This window comes from Canis lupus, chromosome 5 (genome assembly GCF_048164855.1).
Source record: "Canis lupus baileyi chromosome 5, mCanLup2.hap1, whole genome shotgun sequence".
In the NCBI taxonomy this organism is placed as follows: Eukaryota; Metazoa; Chordata; class Mammalia; order Carnivora; family Canidae; genus Canis; species Canis lupus.
In genome coordinates, this window is record NC_132842.1 from 52774358 (window position 1) to 52795035 (window position 20678).

General features: G+C 47.1%; 1 protein-coding gene across 1 annotated transcript in view; it reads left to right on the forward strand.

Moving 5' to 3' along the window:
• Positions 1–352: 352 nt before the first annotated feature.
• MAST4 (microtubule associated serine/threonine kinase family member 4) overlaps positions 353–20678 on the forward strand; it is a 538667-nt gene continuing 518341 nt past the window's right edge. The window contains exon 1 of the mRNA XM_072828443.1: positions 353–730. Within this exon, the coding sequence (XP_072684544.1) occupies positions 353–730 (378 nt within the window). The remainder of the gene's footprint in view (positions 731–20678) is intronic.

Genomic DNA, 20678 nt, shown 5'->3' on the forward strand with positions numbered 1-20678 from the left:
CCTCCGCCCACCGGCGCGCCTGCCCGGCCATTGGCTCCCCGGGCTGCCCGTCTGCGCCGCCGGCCCCGCTCCGGCCCCGAGGCGGGCTCGCCTGGCGGAGCCGCAGTCCCCGCGGCGCGGGCGCAGCGCGCGGGGCTCGCGGGTCGGGGCGCGGCCGGCCTGTCCCTGCGCGCGGGAGCCCGGGCGGCCGCCGGGGCCGGGCCATGTAGTCGCCGGGGGGCTCCCCGCAGCCCGGGAGCCGCCGCCGCCGCCGCCGCCGCCCGGAGCCGCGCCGCGCTGCTCCTCCCGGGGGCGCTGAGCGCGCGCGTCCCCGCCGGACCCCGGCCGCGCACTTCGGGCCCGAGGGGGCGACATGGGGGAGAAAGTTTCGGAGGCGCCGGGGCCCGGGCCGGTGCCTCGCGGCTGCAGCGCCCCCGGCGCCCGCGCCCCCGCCCTCGCCCCCGCGGTGGCCGCCGCGTCCTCGGCCGGGTCCTCCTCGGGCTCCGAAACTCCGTCGGAGGAAGGGGAGCCGCGCCGCTTCTCCCGCGAGCCGCCGCCGCCCCCACCGCCGCCGCCGCCGCCGCCGGGTGGCGCCCCGGGCTCCCGGCCGCCCGCCGCGTGGGCCCCGGCGCGCGTGGGGCTGGAGCCTGGAGCCCGTGCGCCGCCGCCGCCGCCGCCGCCGCCGCCCGGAGCAGCCGCGCCGCCCGCGCCCCGGGGCAGCAGCGCGTCCCAGGAGGAGCAGGACGAGGAGGTGGGCCCCGCCTTCCCCCGCTGCCCGGACCCCCGGCTCTGCGCCCGCGCGGCCGCTGTAGGGCGCCCCGGGGCACGGCGGGGGGACCCCAGGTGCCTGCCCCTGCCGCCCCGGGCCGTGCCGTCGGGTGCTGTCTGCACCTGCCCGGGGGCCGCGGGGGGCGAGGGGACGTGCGCTCCACGCCTCGCGGGTCCCCGCCGCTAAGCTCTTTCTTCCCGCCAAGCGGTCGGGCCGAGGGGATGGGCGGGGGGCGCGGAGGGGTGCCCCGACCCGCGCCCCCAGGACCCCAGGTCCCCCGGCCCGACCCCGCTCCCCCGGGTCCCCCGCGCGCCCTGGGTGCCCGGAGAGAGGGGTGCCCCGACCCCGCGCCCCCGAGTGCCCCGGGTCCCCCGGTCCTCCCGCGCTCCCTCGGTCCCCGAAGAGAGGGGTGCCCCGACCCCGCGCCCCCGAGTGCCCCGGGTCCCCCGGTCCTCCCGCGCTCCCTCGGTCCCCGAAGAGAGGGGTGCCCCGACCCCGCGCCCCCGAGTGCCCCGGGTCCCCCGGTCCTCCCGCGCTCCCTCGGTCTCCGAAGAGAGGGGTGCCCCGACACCAAGCCCCCGAGTGCCCCGGGTCCCCCGGTCCTCCCGCGCTCCCTCGGTCCCCGGAAAGAGGGGTGCCCCGACCCCGCGCCCCCAGGTCCCCCGGCCCTCCCGCGCTCCCTCGGTTCCCGGAGAGAGGGGTGCCCCGACCCCGCGCCCCCAGGTCCCCCGGGTCCCCCGGCCCGCCCGCGCGCCCTCGGTCCCCGGAGGGAGGGGTGCCCCGGCCCGCCCGCGCGCCCCCCATCCGGACCGTTCCCCGCATGCGGTGCGCGCCCATTGCCCGACTGGATGGAGAACCTCGGGTTTGCCTGGGGGGTGGTGGAGGGGGGAGGGGGATGGAGGGGGGGAGGGGCGCTGTGTCCACCCTGGTCTCTTGGGAGAATGTTCTTGCAAAACTCGCGGGTCGCGTCCGACGCGCTGAGCCTAAGTAGGACTTCGTGAGCTCTCACTGCCTTCCTCGGCTCCCTTCCGCCTTCGGAGCGCGGTTAGGGACGCACAGAGTTCTTCGTTATCTCTAAGGTTGTTTGCTTTGGAGGTTGCTTGGGCGGAAGTCGTCTTGGTCAGGCGGGGCTATAAATAAAACCTCATCCTAACATAGATTCCTTGTGATACTGATTGCTCCGAGCCAGAGCCCTGTCTCTCTTCTCCGGTGGGTTTAGCTGGAGCGAGTCATTGGCTTTGTGCCTCAGACTGTGCGAGTTAAGGTCACCGTCCTGACTTGGGCTCCCAGGGGTCTCAGTCTGGACCCAAATTGTGCAGCTGGCACGAGGTGGTGGAGTGAAGTCCTAGCTGGCAGGGAGGGAGCAAACGCTATCAGGTCAATGGCCAACCTTCTGGCAGTAACCGTGGCTGATTTCCCAACGCCCAGGAGGACACCCTAAGGATCCTGGATAGGTGTCTGGAGGCCCACTTTCTAGTACTGTCTCTGCTCCTCAGTTGTGAGGCCTTGGGCAAGGTGTTGCATTCCTGACATTCCGTTTTATCTGTAGAAATGAGGGTTTTAAACCAGTTAACATAAAGTTCATTTCCCCACAAATACTTTTTTTTTTTTTTTTTTAAATCAGAAATTTAGGATGGATCGAACGTTCAGATTGATCCTAGGCACAGAATGCCAGGAGTTAAGCTGAGGGCTGCACCTCCCACAGAGATGCCAGGGTCCCTCAGTGGTTAAGTCGGGTTTTGAAGATGCCAGGCACGGGACAGTTGCCTCAACTTTCAGGAGGAGCACACTTGTCGTTGAACAGCTGGGGGTACACCCTAACTCATTGATTCACTAGCAGATTCTGATCTAGCGTTGGCGCTGGTAGAAAAAAATGCCCACCGTTTTCTGTGTAGCTAGGAGAGGGTGCCCTGGGGTTAAATGTCATGGTCTTGCCTATCTTGGGTAGGGGAAGGAGGGAACTGCTCACTTCTGATCCGGATTCTGTAGCTGATTTATTGCCTGGCCTCAGGGTGACAGTATTTTACTTTCTCGGAAGTGGATGTAATGATAGCTTATTTCACAGGCAGCGCAGTGAGGATTGGTTGATGGAAACAGTTTTGGAAAGTGGGATGACTAAATAACATTGGTCAGTATTTGTGAAATCTCAGAATTGGATGTAAATGGATACAGTCTTGCAATTGATTGTGTGACTTACTCTGTGGCAGGGGTTGCTGGAAATTATCCAGGAGTGGAAATCTTGACTTGCTCTGAGAATTTTCAAGTGCGGCTGTCACGGTGGGGTTTTTGCCTCCTCAGGAGTACAGAAGTGATGGTCTTGGTGGGAGGCGTTGAAGTCCAGTGCACTTTTTTCTGTGTGTTTTTTTTTTCTTTTTTCATTCTTTAACTTTTGTGGGGCTTGTGGGCTTCTTTGAGAATCTAATGTAAGCTCTCCACCTGCTCCTGAGAAAATGCACATAGCTATAAACACTGTTCTTGAGGATTCAGTCAAGAGAGCCAGGTTACAAACACCAAGTTTACTGGGAAGACCTGTGTTTGCGTCCCAGGGCTGCCACCTTAGCTAGGTGTGGGACTGTGGGCCATTTGACTCATCTAAGCCCTGGTTTTTGCACTGTTAAATGCAAATAATCATTATAGAGTTAGGCATTTTATACCTAAAATGCCTAAATGTCATTTAATTTAATCCTAGCACAGTTTCTGGCATATTGCATCAAGCACTAAGTACATATTAATTTTCAAGTTAATTCGTGTTGGAAATTTTTTGAAAGGGAAGTGCGAACTTGGGCTGGCTTGTTATTTTTGTTTAGGCACAATTACCCTGCTGCTTTGAGAGAACCTGAGGTTGTGTCTGTTCAGGTTAATTCTCATTTTATTGGCATAAGCTGGGAAACATTTTATTTGTATCAGGTTGTATTATGGCAGGGCACCATCAGTGTAATGTTAGTTATACTACAGCAAGGCCCTGAGTATAAAGCATTAAAAGGCTTAAGTGCAGCCCATAAAATGGGAAGAGGTTCGTTTAGATTTTGAAGTTGTTATGTCTAGCTTGGGAGAGTCACTGCTTTCCAAAGTGTTTTTCTTTTTGCAGTAACTTACTGCATCACTTTTTAAAAAAACAGCAGAATTCAAGTTTGTAGAGTATTTATTGCAGTGCTATTTTTTTTTTTGTAACTTTAAGCTGATTTGAATGTGTCCAGTAGTGTCAGTATTATTTGACCTGTTTTGTATTTTATCTATCAATATGTGTGTGGCCTTATTAAGTATTACAGATTTAAGTCAGCCCTTTATGCTTCTGAGGCTTAAAAATAATGGTTTAACAAGGCAGCAGTTGTAGTTCTTTTGCACTTAAAGTGAAACACTGGGCAGTTAGAGCATGGCATTTGGTTTAATAAACTGCATCTGACTCCCTCTGCTGCTTTCCTAAGCCTGTGCATTTAGAGTCTGTAGGTTTTGAGAGGTAGTGGGCTCTGTCGATCTATGATGATCTAGGTTGTTCCTCTCATCACATTTCTGAGATCGACCTTTAGGCACTTCGCTTTGTCCTTTCCCAAAGCAACTGTGATGACACTAGTGAAATGCTCAGGTGCTATTTGCTGTGTCATGAGCGTCTTGAGGGTAGGGATTTTGTTCCATAGGCCTTGCACAGTTCCTCTAATACATTAGTAGGTATGCAGTGAATATAGGTTGAATGAATAAGGAAAAAAATGACATCTTTGAAAATAGTTGTGCATTTGATTGAAGGGTGACTGTGTGTGTATTCATTTGTTTTTGTCTGTTGTAAACTATGCTCAGACCTCTAGATCTCTTATCAAAAATACCTCATGGGTACAGATCCTTTTTTTTTTTTTTTTTTTTTTTAAGAAAGGGGGAGAAAAAGAGGGAAGGGGCAGAGGGAGAGGGAGAGAGAGAATCTTAAGCAGGCTCCACGCCCAGCATAGAGCTGAATGCGGGGCTGGATCTCACAACCCTGAGACCATGATCTGAGCTGAAATCAAGAGTCCAACACTCAACTGAGCCACCTGGGCGCCCCAAGATCCAAGTAAATTTTGAACAAAGCCAAATCACCGAGGATCTACTCAAAATACCTCTGAAGGGACTTGTGTATTAAGTCTGCTTTTCACTGTGTATATTAGAACTTGAAACTTTGAAGGATTCTTAGAATGGCCAAAAAAAAGGCTTAGTGGGTGAAAGGATTTTCAACTTGATATAAAGCAGCTCATTTATACTCTGTGGTGCTAAAGGGTTTGTTTTGTTGACATACGTTGGGAAACAGTTTCCTGTGTTACAGTAGGCATGGTTATGGGGCTTCTGTGAACTGTTCTATTAAATAGTGCTTGAGTTTGGGTACTGCTTTTAGCAATACTGGGTGTGTGTGTGTGGGATTCCTGCACATGATAGTGATGCAGCAGATGAATTTCTGGTGTTGACTGGTTAAGAAAATAAATAGCTAAAAACAACCATGGATTTAGTAGAGCTTTTCTTTTTTTAAGATTTTATTTACTTATTAGAGAGAATGCAGGAGTGAGCATGAATGGGGATGGGAGCAGAAGGAGAGGGAGAAGCAGACTCCTCACTGAGCCCAGAGCCTGACTCGGGGCTCCGTTCCAGGCCCCGAAGATCACAACCTGAGCCGAAGGCAGTCATTTAACCCAGTGAGGCACCCAGGTGCTCCTCAGTAAAGCTTTTCATTGAGTTTGTATTTTATTAATCACAGCAGCTTCATAATTTGAACAAAAGTAGTGCATAAATCTTGGTGCATTTATTATTTAGTCTCCTTTTTTGACTCACTATTTCATTAAGAGAGCCAGCCACGAGTTCAGAAAATCAGTCAAGCAATATATATTGCATGAGACTCTTGTGAAGCATTGGCTTCGGCATTAAGGACCAGAGAGAGTGGATGAGACAGAGATAGCTTGGACCCCACAAAGGTTCTAGTGTAGTTGGGGGAGATAGTCCCTAAACATAGGATTATTAGTTGGTTTCAGAGGTGGTAAATGGGTACAGAGGAGCAGGCTGTGAGGGAGGATGTCTGTCTCATGTAACTCATTCAGTCTGAGGTGAGAACTGCCTCACTGAGGAGGTACTATGTGAGCTGAGTCCAATGGGGAATGATTGGGGAATGGCTGGGAGGAGGGAAGGGCTCAAAGCTATGCATGGAGTAAGAGGCTGTGCAGCAGGAGAGAGAGTACGGTGGGTCTGTAGGTTGTCTGGCGTGGGGCGGGGGCAGCATGGCATATGATGCTTGAGACAGATGCAGTAGGTCATCCAGAACCTTTTGGACTTCATTCCAAGGGTACTGGGAACCACTGAAGGATTGAGTCAAGAACGTGGTAGGATGGCATTTGTGTTTTGGGAACATGGGAAACTTGGAGCCCACACATTGGTAACTGCTTGTGTGGCCTCTTTAAATGTTCCAGGGTTGGAGCTGATGACCTAGAGGAAGGCATCGTAATAAATGGTGTGTACCTGGAATGGGGGCTCATTCCTGGCAGTTCAGGTGCTCCAGGTAAAGACATGGGAAATATCATAGAAAAGGAATGTAGCTCTCTTCAAGAGATTATCATAGTGTGAATATTAATGTTTCTTTTCACTACGATGTTGCATTAAGCCCACTATTTTCTTGGAGGAAAAGCTTTCTTAATGGGATTGGGGGCTGAGCAGAGGGCCTGGCAGTCGTTAACTTCCACAGTAAACTGCAGGAAGACATTTACCCGAGAGGACTACAAGGTGAAATTGCCCTGAGGTTGTATGAGATTCCCTGTTGATGGAAAGTGGGGTGTTTGTGAGCTAATACACATTCTGGGAGTCTAACTTGTTCGCTTGTATTTTTCTAGAGAGGGAAGGGTCGGCATCAGAGAACTAAGGATTTTGCTCTTTCCACTTCTGGTCTGAGATATTCTAGGGAAAAGTCAAGTATTTCTATTTTGCCTCTGTTTGACAGTGAGTGACAAAGCTGTGCATTCCCTCGGACTTAGTGGATACAACGTATGAATGAGTCCAGTGGTTTCTCAGTTTGCCCCTTTGAGGAAGGGTATGGAAGGACTATAATGTGGGGTGCAAACATGATAAACTGTAGAAAGAGCCTGTTAGAAAATTTCTCACAATGAGAAAGGTCCATAACAAGGTGGCCTGGCGTTGGAAATAAACGGAGTGCTGTGTATGTATATGCATGCATGCACCTGTATGTCTTAGAAGACGTGATTATCCTTTTTAGATGGAAAAAACACCATGCCATTTTTAATCACGTTATCACAACCTGTACTGTTGTCTGGAAAGGTCTTGTGCTCCTCTCCTTCATCCCGTCAGGGCTAGCCGCCAGTTTTTCTCTGCTCTGCGGTCAGGGCCAGTAGTGCCTGAGGGGACAGACTGAGGACAATCGTTCAGCCACTTACGGGTTGTATGACTTTGGGAAGGTTATTAACACTGAGACTGTTTCCTCATCTGTAGAACGGGCATGACAATGTTTATTGCAGCAGGTTGGCATGAGAATTAATGAAATGCTTTATGTAGAGTACCCAGCACGATGGCTGGCACTCAGCACGCAATTCATAATGGCATTTGTTGTTATTACTGAGTATGGAAGAGCTAGTGTAGGCACAATATCCATGCCAGAGCCAGGAATGATCGGAAAGTAGAGGTCCCTTCTCTAATGCGTTATGCTTACCTGCGTGTTTGGTTGGCAGTCGTCGCAGGCCCTTGCATTCGTGCGTAGGTAGGTAGGTAGGTAACATAGTTATCACTTTTAATTTCATGGAGCATTTCTTATAATGTACTAACGGGGAAGCTTTATGGTGTCTGGTTCATTAACCCTTCTATTAAGGTGCTATCTCTCTTTTACTCATAGAACCTGCTCTTTGTGATTATTTATTAAATAATATCCTAAAAACTCTATGCACGTGTAAATTACTAGCTGTGCCCAGGAATTTAGTAAGAAGGCAGCATGTCAGCTGTGTGGAGAGGCTGGTGACATGGCCGTGTGCTTAAGTATCATAGGTAATAATGATTTGGAGGCTGATTTGATTAGCAATGATTTGATTAGCAAGACAAATCAAACGATTTTCAGGAAGCCAGCTTTGGTTCACCTAAGCATGAGGGTCGGGTGAGACCAGCCAGGGGTTCTGGGGGCCACCCGAGCTGCTTCGCAGAGAGGAAATCTGTCAGAAGTGCAATAGTACTTTTAAAAGTGTGAGAATTCGTGCATGTAAATCACTTCCCAACCCCATTCTATTTTTGTCCCTTTGGGGGAGTGTGGACATGTCAACCTTTAGGGTAAAAATAAAAATAATCTAGGAGTACTTATGCTGTAAGTCCAATGCTGGTGCAGGGGCTGCAGTTCGTTTTCCTCTCACCAGCCTGGTGCGCCGCTCTACACGCCTGTTCACGTTGCTGTTTTTTTTTTTTTATTTTTTTTTTATTTATTTATGATAGTCACAGAGAGAGAGAGAGAGAGAGAGAGGCAGAGACATAGAGGGAGAAGCAGGCTCCATGCACCGGGAGCGCGATGTGGGATTCGATCCCGGGTCTCCAGGATCTCACCCTGGGCCAAAGGCAGGCGCCAAACCGCTGCGCCACCCAGGGATCCCTACGTTGCTGTTTCTACAGCTTTGTGTTGTTCAGAGATTCTTGTTCTCTTATGTCTCCGATATTTTGTCTGAATTTTTTATCTGGTGCTGTTCTTTGGGGTTAAAGCATAACATAAGGCTCAGCAGAAGTCCCATCCTCCAGCAGCTTCTGTGTACTTGTCTCTTCCCCTCGCTTTGCCTGTCTGCCTCAGCACACTCTCACCTTCTCCTTTAGTGGGAAGGATGGGAGCGAAAACCCTTCCCCTGGAAGGCGAAATGTGGTTCAGGACCGTGGTCAGCGGCACACATCCGGTAAAATCACACTTCAATGTATGGAGCCCGTGGGCAGGTTCTGGTGGACCCTCCCACCTCTCTCTCTCTCTCTCTCTTAAAGATTTTCTTTATTTATTCATGAGAGACACAGAGACACAGGCAGAGGGAGAACCAGGTTCCCCGCGGGGAGCCCGATGTGGGACTTGATCCTAGGACTCCGGGGTCACTCCCTGGGACGAAGGCAGATGCTCTACCAGAGGCACCCAGGTGTCCCCCTCTCACTTCATGTAGAGCATTCGCTGCTTATTTCATGATTTGAATTCATAACTGTCTCACATGCGTTTCTGTGGCAGCCTATGAATCTGTACCCTAAGCTTGTACTCTTTTGCCAGCCCATCAATTCCTCTCTTGGACACAGTCGATATAATTTTGATTATAGTACTTACTTCCACTGAACCTTTCAGCCCAAGTGGTTTGTACTACTGATATTGGGGGCTGGGGGGGCATTAGGGATGTGGGCGGGGGAGTGGAAATACTTACAAATTGGCGTTCTTTTCTTAACTAATTTTATAGGCTATCATGTGGAAAATGAAAATTTAATTTTATTATTCTTGACTTTATAATTTAGTGGTATTTGCAGTGGATTGCAAGCTCACAGGTGCACCTAAATCGGTTTGGGCATTGGGATGTAGATTAATAAACTCACATCAGACCTGGGCCTTTTGGCCTCTGTCTTAGAACTTGGTCAGCTCCTTTTTTGATAAGCTAAGAAGGTAGGTATGTAACTCGTTCCTGGCTGATGATTTTGTGCCTTTCTTTGTTTTTAACAATAATACCATCATTTCTCTGGCTTCTGGTGTTAACATTCGTTTCTTAGGCATTTCTTCAAGCAGATATGAGTATACCTTTTACAATGTAGGAAGGGCCTCAGTGCATCATCATCAGTGGAAGGGAAATAAAATTGGGTTAGAATTGGTTAAAATCTTATATCTTTGGGACTTCAATTACAGAAATTGCAAATTTAAGATAGCTTCTTAAGGGCAATCCTTGCTACCTAAACTACATCAAGGTGTTGAAATGCGATGCAGTGGTGAGGAAATCTATTCTGTGTATAAAGGTTAAAGGATTATTTTCACAAACGGGTTTTTAATGAATAAATTGTTTCAATTAAGAGGAAGGTGTCCAGCTCCTACACACGTAACATAAACTCAGAAAATTGGCTTGGTTACTCCCTTAGTTTTAGCTGGAGTGCCTAGATGAAATCACCTGCAGCTTAATTGATATCCTTTGCGGCTCCTTTGAAGTCGTCATCACCTCAGGCTTGTTTTAAAAGGGCAGCTGTGAGGATGCTGCCTCAGGTGAAACCCAGAGGAGGAGGGGTGGGTCCTTGCAGGCAGAGCAGCAGCCCCAGAGGCGTGTTTGGAGAAGTTTGACTGAAGGAAAACCTCAGACTCCTCTTAGGTCAGTAGAGTATCTATCAGGAACACTCAAGAAGATGCTGTCCTTTCATTTTTGTGGCTCTCTTGTGACTAGTGAGTAGGAGTGCCAGGTTAAGTTAGTGCATCTTTAGGGTGTCCTGTGAGCATCAGAGAGCCACAGAGAAGGAGAGGCAAATGGCTTGTCAGGTAAGGAATGACTCTGTTCTCTCTCCCTGTGTTTTCATGCTTTAACTTATGTATTTATTGTTTGGGATGCTCCTTTGGTAAATTATATTTAACGTGCCACGTAATTTCTTTGGGTTTTCTTGGTGTTTTGCTCTGTGGATATTGACTAAGCCTACTGCTGGTTTATGGTTCGAGTGGTTCTAAGATCTTGTAAGACTAGTTTTCATCTGTGGTGGTGGGTGGTTTTTCTGCATGGTGCAAGTCCGCTGTGTGAAGGAGAGAGAGATGGAAATTATAATTTGGAACTCTCTTAATTTTATGAAAAAGTCAACATCACTTTTATTTTCAGGAGTTGCGCTTTGGAAATTAGAACATTTCCACCTGGAGCAAGCTGAGGGTAGCAGTTTTAAAATTAGGGAGTGAAGGCCAGCCGGGAGGAGTTACACTGGTAGAGAAGCAACTTGACAATTTGGCACTTTTTTTTTTCTTCTTCCCCCTCTGAAGCGTGGCTGTTGGAATCTTAAAAAGAACATGACAAACCACGTTAGTTGAAAGATGGTAGTAAACCTTTAGTTGAATAGAATGTTTGGGGGAAAAGCCTTTTTTTTTTTGGTTACGGAATTGTATGATTCACTAAAAACTTAAAAGCTTTTTGTTCTCACTTTCTTGTTTTCCATCCCCCCACCCCCACCCCTAATGTCCTGGTGTGTGGGTTTCCTGCCTTATTATTCTGTGAAGAGGAACGAGGTGCTTTTTTTTTTTTTTTTTTTTTTTTTTTTTTTTTTACTATTTAACATCTTGTCATCCTTTAGGGCTCTCACTTTGGGCATCAGTCATCTTCGAAAACTATTGAAGATGTAAAAGTCTGTAAGAGGAGGTAGGGAGTGAGGATAAAACTGCATGTACTGTCCATGAAAGTAGTTTTTTTTTTAACTTTAAAAGTTGAAGATAGCTCACTATGTTGTACACCTGAAACTAATGTAACATGTGCGCCAACTGTATTTCAATGAAAAAGTTGAAGCAAGAGAAGCTCTTTTTCTGAGGGTTGTGCCCCATCCCTTTGTTCCTGGGCTATGCCAGACCTTGTATATGTTGTTAATATTGGCATAATGTTGGCGTAGCCTTCTCTGGTCCTTCCTTTGTTTTTTCATTCTCATTTTGTACGGTTGTTTTGTAGTCTGTGGAGTAATCAGTCTCTCTCCCCCACTACATAGTGAGCCCCTCTGAGTGAGAACAGTGTCCTCCTATCAACTCAAATCCCCGCAACAGGAAGGATGTACAGTGGACACTAATATACTGCACAAAATTGCATTTTGGCATATTGTGTGTCAAGACACCATTCTGAGGGTTTTGCATGCATGTCTTCATTAAACTTTTACCAAAGTCTTTGAAAATGTCATAACTGAGTTGGTCCATACTACTGTACTGAAGGTATAGCTATGGGATCTCTTTGACATAATACACTCGGCTTTCCTTCACGTCCCAGCCTCTTGATCCCAGCAAAGAACTTTAGATGATGTGACGAGAATAAACGAATAATCATTAATGCAAAGACCACTTAGCAGATAAGCTCCTGTGCCTGTGGCATGAAGAGTTCGGTTTAAATGTCTGTTGGGAGAACTTAAGGTCAGAGCTAGGATTTAAAGCTATGATCCTAAGTTTTAGGTCATCATCTAATGGACTGTGTGAGTTTCTACAAATGAAAGTTTAAAACTGTAAACCACTTTTAATTTTCTGGTTGGCTTTGGGAAACAATTCGGCTAGAATTAATTTTTGGTGATTCATTATAGTCATGCCTGTAGCAGTAAGCTGTCACTGGTCCCATGTTGAAAGAAATTAATTTCTGGTGGACTATTGATGCCCAGCCTTACAACATTAGCAGTGATACTGGGCTGTACTCCGTGGTGCTTAGGAAAATGCTGCTGTCAGTGGAAATGGGTTGCAGGAATTCTGGTAATTTTATGAGTAGTGGCTGAGTATTGGCGGAGGAGTTGCAAGGCCCGAATCTGTCTTGGCTTCTTGCGAGGTGGATTATAGCCTCTAAGATTTTCACATGTGGTGAAATAAGAGGTCCTTTTCAGTTCCAATTTTTTGTTTCCCTCTTACATACAGAAACATTGGAATTTTAAACTTGTCATCAGTATATAATTTGTTCTAGAACTATTCACCTTTTTCTTTTGACAAATTTGGTAGTCCGTTTTCTGATTTGTGGATAGGCACACATTCTTGAGAGGGATTCTCACAAAGACGTTTACTCAGAGCTTCTTCCTTTCAAATTATGCTGACTTAAGCATATAGGAAAAAAAAAGTTTCAGGTTGCATTTTTATTCATCTTTTAACATTTTTTGGTACATTTCTGTCAGTCATCAGAATAAATTGAGGGTACTCTCTCTCTTAACCCCCAATCCTTGCAGAGGAGTTTCTCTGGATAGCAAGGTGGTTTTGTATTTCATTTGATGCTATAGTGTACTGTTGTGTGCATCAGAAGTGATTGTTCTAGGGGCATCTGGGTGGTTCTGTCAGTTAAGCATCTGACTCTTGATTCCCGATCCGGTCATGATCTCAGGTTTGTGGGATGGAGCCCTACTTAGTGCTCTGCGCTCAGCAGGGAATCTGCCCAGGATATTCTCTGTCTCCCTCTGCCCCTTCCCCCTGCTAGCACCCTATCTCTTTGTCTTTCTCAAATAAATATCAGAAAAAAACAATTGTTATAGGTGAAAATGATAAAGCATGGTTTTTTGGTGCTAGCTCCTGGAGACCCCAATTGCAGAATTGGATCTTTTCCTTTATTATTTTTATTTTTTTATTTTTTGGATCTTTTCCTTTAAAAGCAGAATCTGCTTTTTATTTTACCCTGGGCTCCAGACAGAAAAGACTTGGGTTTTGAATTTTCATGCTGTGCAGAATTAATCTTCTTGGGCCATGTGTTATGTCACAAGTCTATCATTGCCATGTCCTAGACCCACAATTTCTGATTTTAAAAAATTGTTTCGGGATCCCTGGGTGGCGCAGCGGTTTGGCACCTGCCTTTGGCCCAGGGTGCGATCCTGGAGACCCTGGATCGAATCCCACGTCGGGTTCCCTGCATGGAGCCTGCTTCTTCCTCTGCCTGTGTCTCTGCCTCTCTCTCTCTCTCTCTCTCTCTCTCTCTCTGTGTGTGACTATCATGAATAAATAAATAAAAAAACCTTAAAAAAATAAAAAATTGTTTCATTTAAAAGATTTGTGTCTGCTTGACCAGGCAGCCAGGGCTCTCCTGTACTGTTCTTAGCTCCTAGCTACCCAGCCTTTGGAGTAGACTAAAGTTTATGAAGTTACATCAGAATAAAGAGATTTTTTTTAATCCAATGTGCTGGTTTGTATTTTATTTATTTTTTTAAAAACAGAGGCTAATATCTCTAGCCTAAGTTGTTAGCCTTAGCAATCAGGGTTGTTTTATAAGTTTATTTGGAAGTTCGTTGTTTGGAATTTGGGGTGTGAAGTCCCATGAGAGGTAGTTTTAAGAGGTGATTGGGTTTCTGGATTTACCTACAAAAGCATAATTAGCCCACAGACTGAATGGGATACTGGGGAGCAAGCCTATAGTGTTGGGGGCAATATAGCAGCTTCTGGAGGTGGATGCTGGTGGCACAAGAAATCACTGGTGTTAATTCTCAGCATCTTCAGATGGGATGATGAGGGTCCTGCCCTGTGGGGTTTTCACCAGGATCCCCCAGTACGGGGGGACAGGGAACTCTCATAACTCAGCCTCTGGTCTGGCCATGTGATAGCAACCTTCCTTTGTCTTAAGGATACCTTCCTGGATGCCCAAGACCCCTTCACCTGGGGGGGAAAACCTTTTTAACCAGAAGCACTGCCCACTGGTGGTTTTCAGTTCATTTCTCATGGGGAAGACCTTGACCTATGAAGGTCAGGAATTTACAGTGGAAGATGGTTACTTCAGAAAGCCCATCAGAGTACCTTCTAAGTAAACCAAGCACTGTTAATAGAAATAATTAAAACTGGGGACCATTTGTCCAAAACATGTGTTCTTTCTACATAAAATTTTGGTATAGAGCAAATGATTTTCTAAATTTGCATGGTCTGACTCTCCCTCAGCAGCAGACGTTATTAAATTTTCCTTTGCTTTTTTTGTTTTAGTTCCAATAACCAGGTATATAGTTCCTATAGAGATGAGGTTTTATTATTTATTTATGTAAAGATTTGTTTTATTTGAGAAGGAGAGAGTGAGCACACATGCACAAGCAGAGTGGGAGGGGGCGGCAAAGGGAGAAGCAGAACCCCCACTGAGCAGGGAGTCCGATGCAGGACTCGATCCCGAGACTCTGGGATCATGACCTGAGCCAAAGGCAGACACTTAACTGACTGAGCCACCCAGGTGCCCCTAAATGAGGTTTTAAATAATTGCCACACACCCTCCTTCCATTGGGGAGCTTGCCCGTAAGTGCTTTCCGGGGCCTCTCTGTTTTCTGAACCCAATTCTGCAGAGTTTGATAAAGGGTGGCTGCATCAGTCCAAGTAGCGGATGTTTTATTCATAGTGTTGAGAGCTGCTTGCTTGCTTTCTCCCTCTCACCTGTCTGTGTAGCCTCCTCTCAGGAGAGAGTTAAAGCTAAGTTGTGGGATTAGTGCAGTCGGCTCTTGTAAAGAGGTGGTGAAGGCCCCATCAACGTCACTTATGGGTAACTAAGCTCCAGCAGTGGAGACGGCTCCATCAGAGCACCTCTCTGTGTCCCTTGAGAGACTGTCAGTGGTAATTAAAGGGAAACAGAAACACCGATTGTAAAATAAAATAAAATAAATAAATAAATACAGGCTTACCCAGGGATTTCATGATGGTAGGTTATTACGTCCTGCTGAAAAATGTCAGGGGGTGCTTACTTTATACTCCAGAAAATCCTGTGATCACCTGGGCACTGTGTCGAATTATTCAGTTACTATTACCTGCAGTCGTTAGGAATTTATTTTGACACTTAAGGACATCTAAGGATGGAAATTTAATTATTGTTGCTGTTCTTTCTGTGGGCTTAGATGAAAAGTGGCAGATGACATAACACAATTACCATTGTGTTTTTTTTTTTTTTTTTTCCATCTTTGACAGATTTGGTGGGCTCTTGCTGGGGGTGGGGTAGTTTGTGGGTAAAACAGTTGCTCATTTAGGATGTTCTTAGAAAACTAGGGCCTATTACAGTGGTGCTTTCTGGGGTGGGGTGCTCATTTTAAAATAAACTTGGGGGCTGGAGCTATCTCTCTGGTATTATGCAGGTACAGGGCTGGTGCCTCTCTCTCCTTCCGTTGCCTTTTTGGCTCATATTTTTGGAGGACAGAAGGGTAGGGAATACCAGAGGGCTAAGTGTGTGGCCGCAGGATCCTGGGATGTCACAGTGTCTCCTTAGCATGTTGTTTTGTTAATAGGTGCTGGCGAAGATGCCCTTAGTACCCAAGCTGCTGCCAGCCCTTCTTCCAGTGGGGTGGAGCTGGTGAGCAGCACACGTTTTCTCTTTGTCAGGTCAATAGGTGTTTATTGAATCCACTTCTTGGAAGGCCCTTGAAGGGGTTGGCAGGTGGGAGGGTAGGAAAGGCTATGCAAAGGAAGTTTTTAAAAAACCTGGTCCTGGCTCAAGCAACACGTAGTTGGTTTAGGAGACAGCATGCCTGGAATGAACTAGGGGTCACCTAGGTGGCTCAGCGGTGGAGCATCTGCGTTTGGCTCAGGGCGTGACCCTGGGGTCCTGGGATTGGGTCCCACATCAGCCTCTATGCAGGAAGCTTGCTTCTCTCTCTAGGTCTCTGCCTCTCTCTCTCTGTGTCTCATGAATAAATAAAATCTTAGAATGAATTGACTTGAATGTGCACAGTGCACTATGAACCAGTGAAAATGTGGTTCCGATTGAAGGCGGGTGAGGGGAAGGAAGTACAGAACCTCCCTGATGGGATTTTCCTGAGAAAGGATTGTCCTGGTGCCTTGAAGGTGAAAGCATCAGAGGGGAGCGTGTTGTACCAGATGAAGTGATTTTTGATTTGCCCTAACAGATACATTCTCCAAGTATAGTTGCGGTCTTGGAAAAGCTTTTTTTTTTTTTTTTTTAAAGATTTATTTATTCATGAGAGACACACACACACAGAGAGAGACAAAGACACAAGCAGGCTCCACACAGGGAGCCTGACGTGGGACTCGATCCCGGGTCTCCAGAATCACCCCCTGGGCCAAAGGCAGGCTCTAAACCGCTGAGCCACCCGGGGATCCCCTGAAAAAGTCTTTTATTTTTCTCTTCTAAAGTAATACCGAGAAAGAAGAGCGAGAAATCGGTAGGTTGGTTTTTCCATAGGTTTATGGTGAATTCTTTGAGCCTGTGTAATTTATTTATAGCTTCATAACTTTCTAATCAAGATTTTTTTTTAAAGATTAATCCTACCCTGGATAATCAATGTTTACCACAAATACTGTGTTAGTCACTGTGTTAAGGAACTTTGTGTTTTTCTTTGTGAGGGCAGAGTTCAGGGAGAAAGTATGTTTGGTAAGAATTTACCAGGTAAGCCACTTTGGAGACTACCTCCCAAGGCTAGCACTGAACTTTCCTTGCTTTGAGATCCCTTTCGATTACTCATGACTTGAAATTTGCCAAGTTGAGAGCAATGATGATTTTGGCTCAGCTGGGATTTTAGACACTCCCTTAATCTCCCCCCCCCAACCCCCCAGCTCACCCCCCTTCTCCTGAAAGCACTCTTGCAACACTTGAAGGAGAAACTGTTAACCTCTGGGTCTCTGGCAGGAATCCTGGCCTGTGTCAGAGTGGGGGCACCTGACCTAACTGAGGACCTGCCCTGTGGCCATGGGAGCTTTTTGAGAGCTTTTTGAGATCTCTGACCCACGTGGACTTGTTTTAAGGCCTCAGCATCCCTAGTCTAACTGGTTTTATGAGGCAGATCCTGTGATTTTTTTTTTTTTTTTTTAGTAAGGTAATTTCTCTGGGCCTGTCAGGGTTGGGAAGTTCCCAGTGCTGGAGGCAGGGAAGGAGGTAAACCTCCCGAGGATAAAACCTACTCTCTATAAAACTCCTGGGACTCGGTGTCTCCTTTAGGATTCTGTAAGCATGGGAAGAAATTCCTTCTCCAAAGTGTGCGATTCTGGTCTCCTGGGGTGGGGATCACATGTGATGTGGTGGCTGCTTCCAGAAGCCACACGAAATTAGAAAGCAAGGCAGCAGAAGATACTGGAGAAAATGAGTGTACAGCACGGGTGGGGAAAACTTGCTGGAGGTGGTGTTACTTAAAATGTGCGAACCAAGGTGGAATGATGAGGGCGGTTGTGCTTTTATAAGGAACAGTAAGTTCCCGAATGAACCTCCTCTTACCTCTGTTCTCTCTTCCCTGGCCCAGCAAATCTTAGCCTTTGCTCAACTCTCTGGAAAAACACCTAAGAAAACAGTCTTTGAGGCCCCGGATGAGTGGCCTTCAAAGATCCTCTGTCCTAGTTATTTTTAGTTTAACCCCAATGTGTGCTCTGGATTTGTGAAATTTGTAATTACCGCTGTGCTATTAATTTTGACTCCTAAATCTATCGCCTTTTTATACCGACTGCTTGCAGACCCTGGGTTCATGCATGAAATGACAGAGTGGAAGCTATGTCTCCAGGACGGGGCTGTCCGCCCTGGACAGTCAAGGAGTTTAGGTCTCTATTGAAATGATATTTGGGGTCTCTGGGAGTCTTTGCATTTTGAGGAGGGTGATGATCCATCCCAGTCTTGGTTTTCAATTATCTTATGGGAAGTCTTCTGTATTACAGAACAGAAGACCATTCAGGGACCCCTCAGTCTTGCCATTCTTTAGGGGAGCAAGTTCCTCCTTATTCTTTGAGCTGACAAATTTCTTTCGGACTGAAAAGGTGTGGTGCCATGCGCACTTCCCAGCATGAAGGTGCTGCTGAGACAGTGGCGTGGGGGGAGTAGGAACCTCAGTGTCCACACTGAGGGAGAGGCCCACGGAGCCTCCTGTTGGGACATGGTGGGGTGCTCCTACTGCTGATTGTTTATCTGTAGCATCTTGTGCTTTGTTTGCTGTGGGGGCGCACGTTGCAAATGAAACATAAAGCGATTACACCAGCATTTGGCTCTGCTTTTATTCTTTGGTATCCCGGAGCTGGAACTGAGGTGTGGTGGTAATTTCTTGCTTTGCAGTTACTTGCCTGGTGGAAAACATGAGGTAGTTTGAAGTAGAGTTTCTACTCAGTCTCTCTCCCAAAGTCTAAATCTATAGAATGGAGAATGTTGACCTACTTCTTAAATGGAATAGAGAATGTTGACATCCCTCTTGGGGTGGAGGGTGGTTTCCCTTTGAGAGCGGGGAGCACAAAACAGATTTCCTTGGATGGGAAGGGAGCAAGGTTGGATCCTTGATTATCTCGCTGGCAGCACTGGCCAGGGAGGAGCTCACTGGGCCCTTGGTGGGCCTAGGGAGGCTGGATTTTAGATGTCGGGCTTCTTGCCTTGCCAGGATGCTGGTGCCACCTGAGAGACACGGAACTGTAAATGTGTTGGATTTCAGGGCCCTCGGGGTCTAGTTGGCAACGAGGATTCAGTAGTAAGCATAATAGGCTTCTCTTTGTGTGACTTCCTAGGAATGGCTTTGAGAGATCAGTTTTTCGCCTTGGGCCTTGGACTCAGAATTAATTTGATTTCAAGAGGAGACTTTTTTTTTTTTTTTTGGTGCATTTGACTTGGTGAATTAAGGTTTCCTACCTGCTGTACCCACAAGCAAAACTTGGGTTCCTGAAGGTGCTGTAGCCCCATAAACTTAAAATCTTGGCCCTGCCATTTGTATAATTTGACTAAAGATTATAGTATGACAGTCTGGACAAATAAGGTTCATAGAGCTTTTTGTTTTATTTTTGCTCAAAGGCCTTGTGCTCCCTTCCATCCCTCCTCTTTGCCCGCCCCCAGTGAGTTGGTGGCTTCTTATGTTGGTCATCACCCGCAGGTCTGTTAATGCACTGAGCTCGTTGTGTTGTCATGTCTTCTGCCGTCACTAGACCGCGAGCTACATGAGAGCAGAGACCCTGTCTTGTTTATCTTCATACTCAGAACAGCTGTGTCCCAGAATGTAGTAAGTCCTTGAGTAAATAAATGCATGGAAGTAAGTTGATTCTGTAACTCAAGAGAAGCTGAAGCTCTGAAATGAATGGCCGCACTGAGAGATTTGTACTAGCCAAATTCAAAGCCTGAGAGTTGCCTTGAGGATCATGGGCATTGTAGTGTTTGAATCGCTCATTTATTCTGTGTCCTCATGGGAAGGTGAACAATTCAGACTGGAATTCAAAGAAGAGTTGATTAAAATAACAATTTTTTAAAAAAGTTTTAAGTGTTGTATGTTCAAATTTGATATCCGGATTCATTTCTAGAAGCCTGGCACTGCTGTCTGTCCAGTTGTCACGAATTAGGCAGCCTTGCTTGGAACGAGACCAGTTGAGCCTGGCTGAACACTTGAGTCCCTTGATTGGGGAACTCCTGGTTTTCTCCCCGTGGAATTCCTGAGAGGGCTGGTCCAGGAGAGGGTGAAGCCCAAGGCCTCCTTGGAGGTGAAGCACTCTGTTCCTGCAGACACACATTTTGAGAGGCCCTGGGGAAGCCAGGGTCTTGCTTTCTTAAGCTCCCAAGATGAGTCCCGGACAGGACCTTCTCTGTATTTGGGTGTGGGCGCTGCGTCTCCATCCTCTGAAAGGGCAAACATTTTTAAATATTTGTAAAAGCAAATTCAGGAAAGAAGACCGAGACTTCCTCGGGTAAGTAGTTGGTGTAAGTACTGCTCCTTTCTTTCCTTTTACTAATTAATTTCCCTGACAGCTTGGCTGGCGGCTCTTATCCACAATTGGTTGCTGAATTGCAGTGCTCAATTATGTGTGTAATAACACGCTATAAAAACATATAAAGCCAGGAAAAAAAAAATGGTTTCGACCAGAGAGGCTGAGCCTTGGAAGTAGACACCTTGCACGTCCACATCTGGACTGAAAGGAGAACTTCAGATCTGTCATTAAGGATTTAATTGACTGAATTTCTTCCTAAAGGTGAAAGGAAACATTAAATTTGAGAATGAGGAACTTCAGTTACCTGGAGACCTAACCAGAAGCAGTAGCTCATTAAAATGTTTGGGATTTCTGATGGTGTTAATTTGAAATGGTGTTCCATGGCTATCTCGATGTTGCTCGTGCATTTCAGCCTAGGCCTTCCTCAAGGCCTACTGTGTGCTGAGCACTGCAGTGGTGTTTTGCATACATAACTTCCTAAAGTTCTACCTTCAGCCTTACAAGGAAGGTAGGGGTACCTCTGTCTCATGGTTACGGCAAGTGAAGCTCCCAGCTCCCCGGAATAACTGCTCACAGTTTATCTCCTACCAGAACTAGTGTTCTTTCCCACCCGGGGTCAGTGAAAGCAGAGAGGAGCTAATTTTTTTCTTAAATTGTGCATAAACAGATTGACTTATCTTGACAGTTATTTAA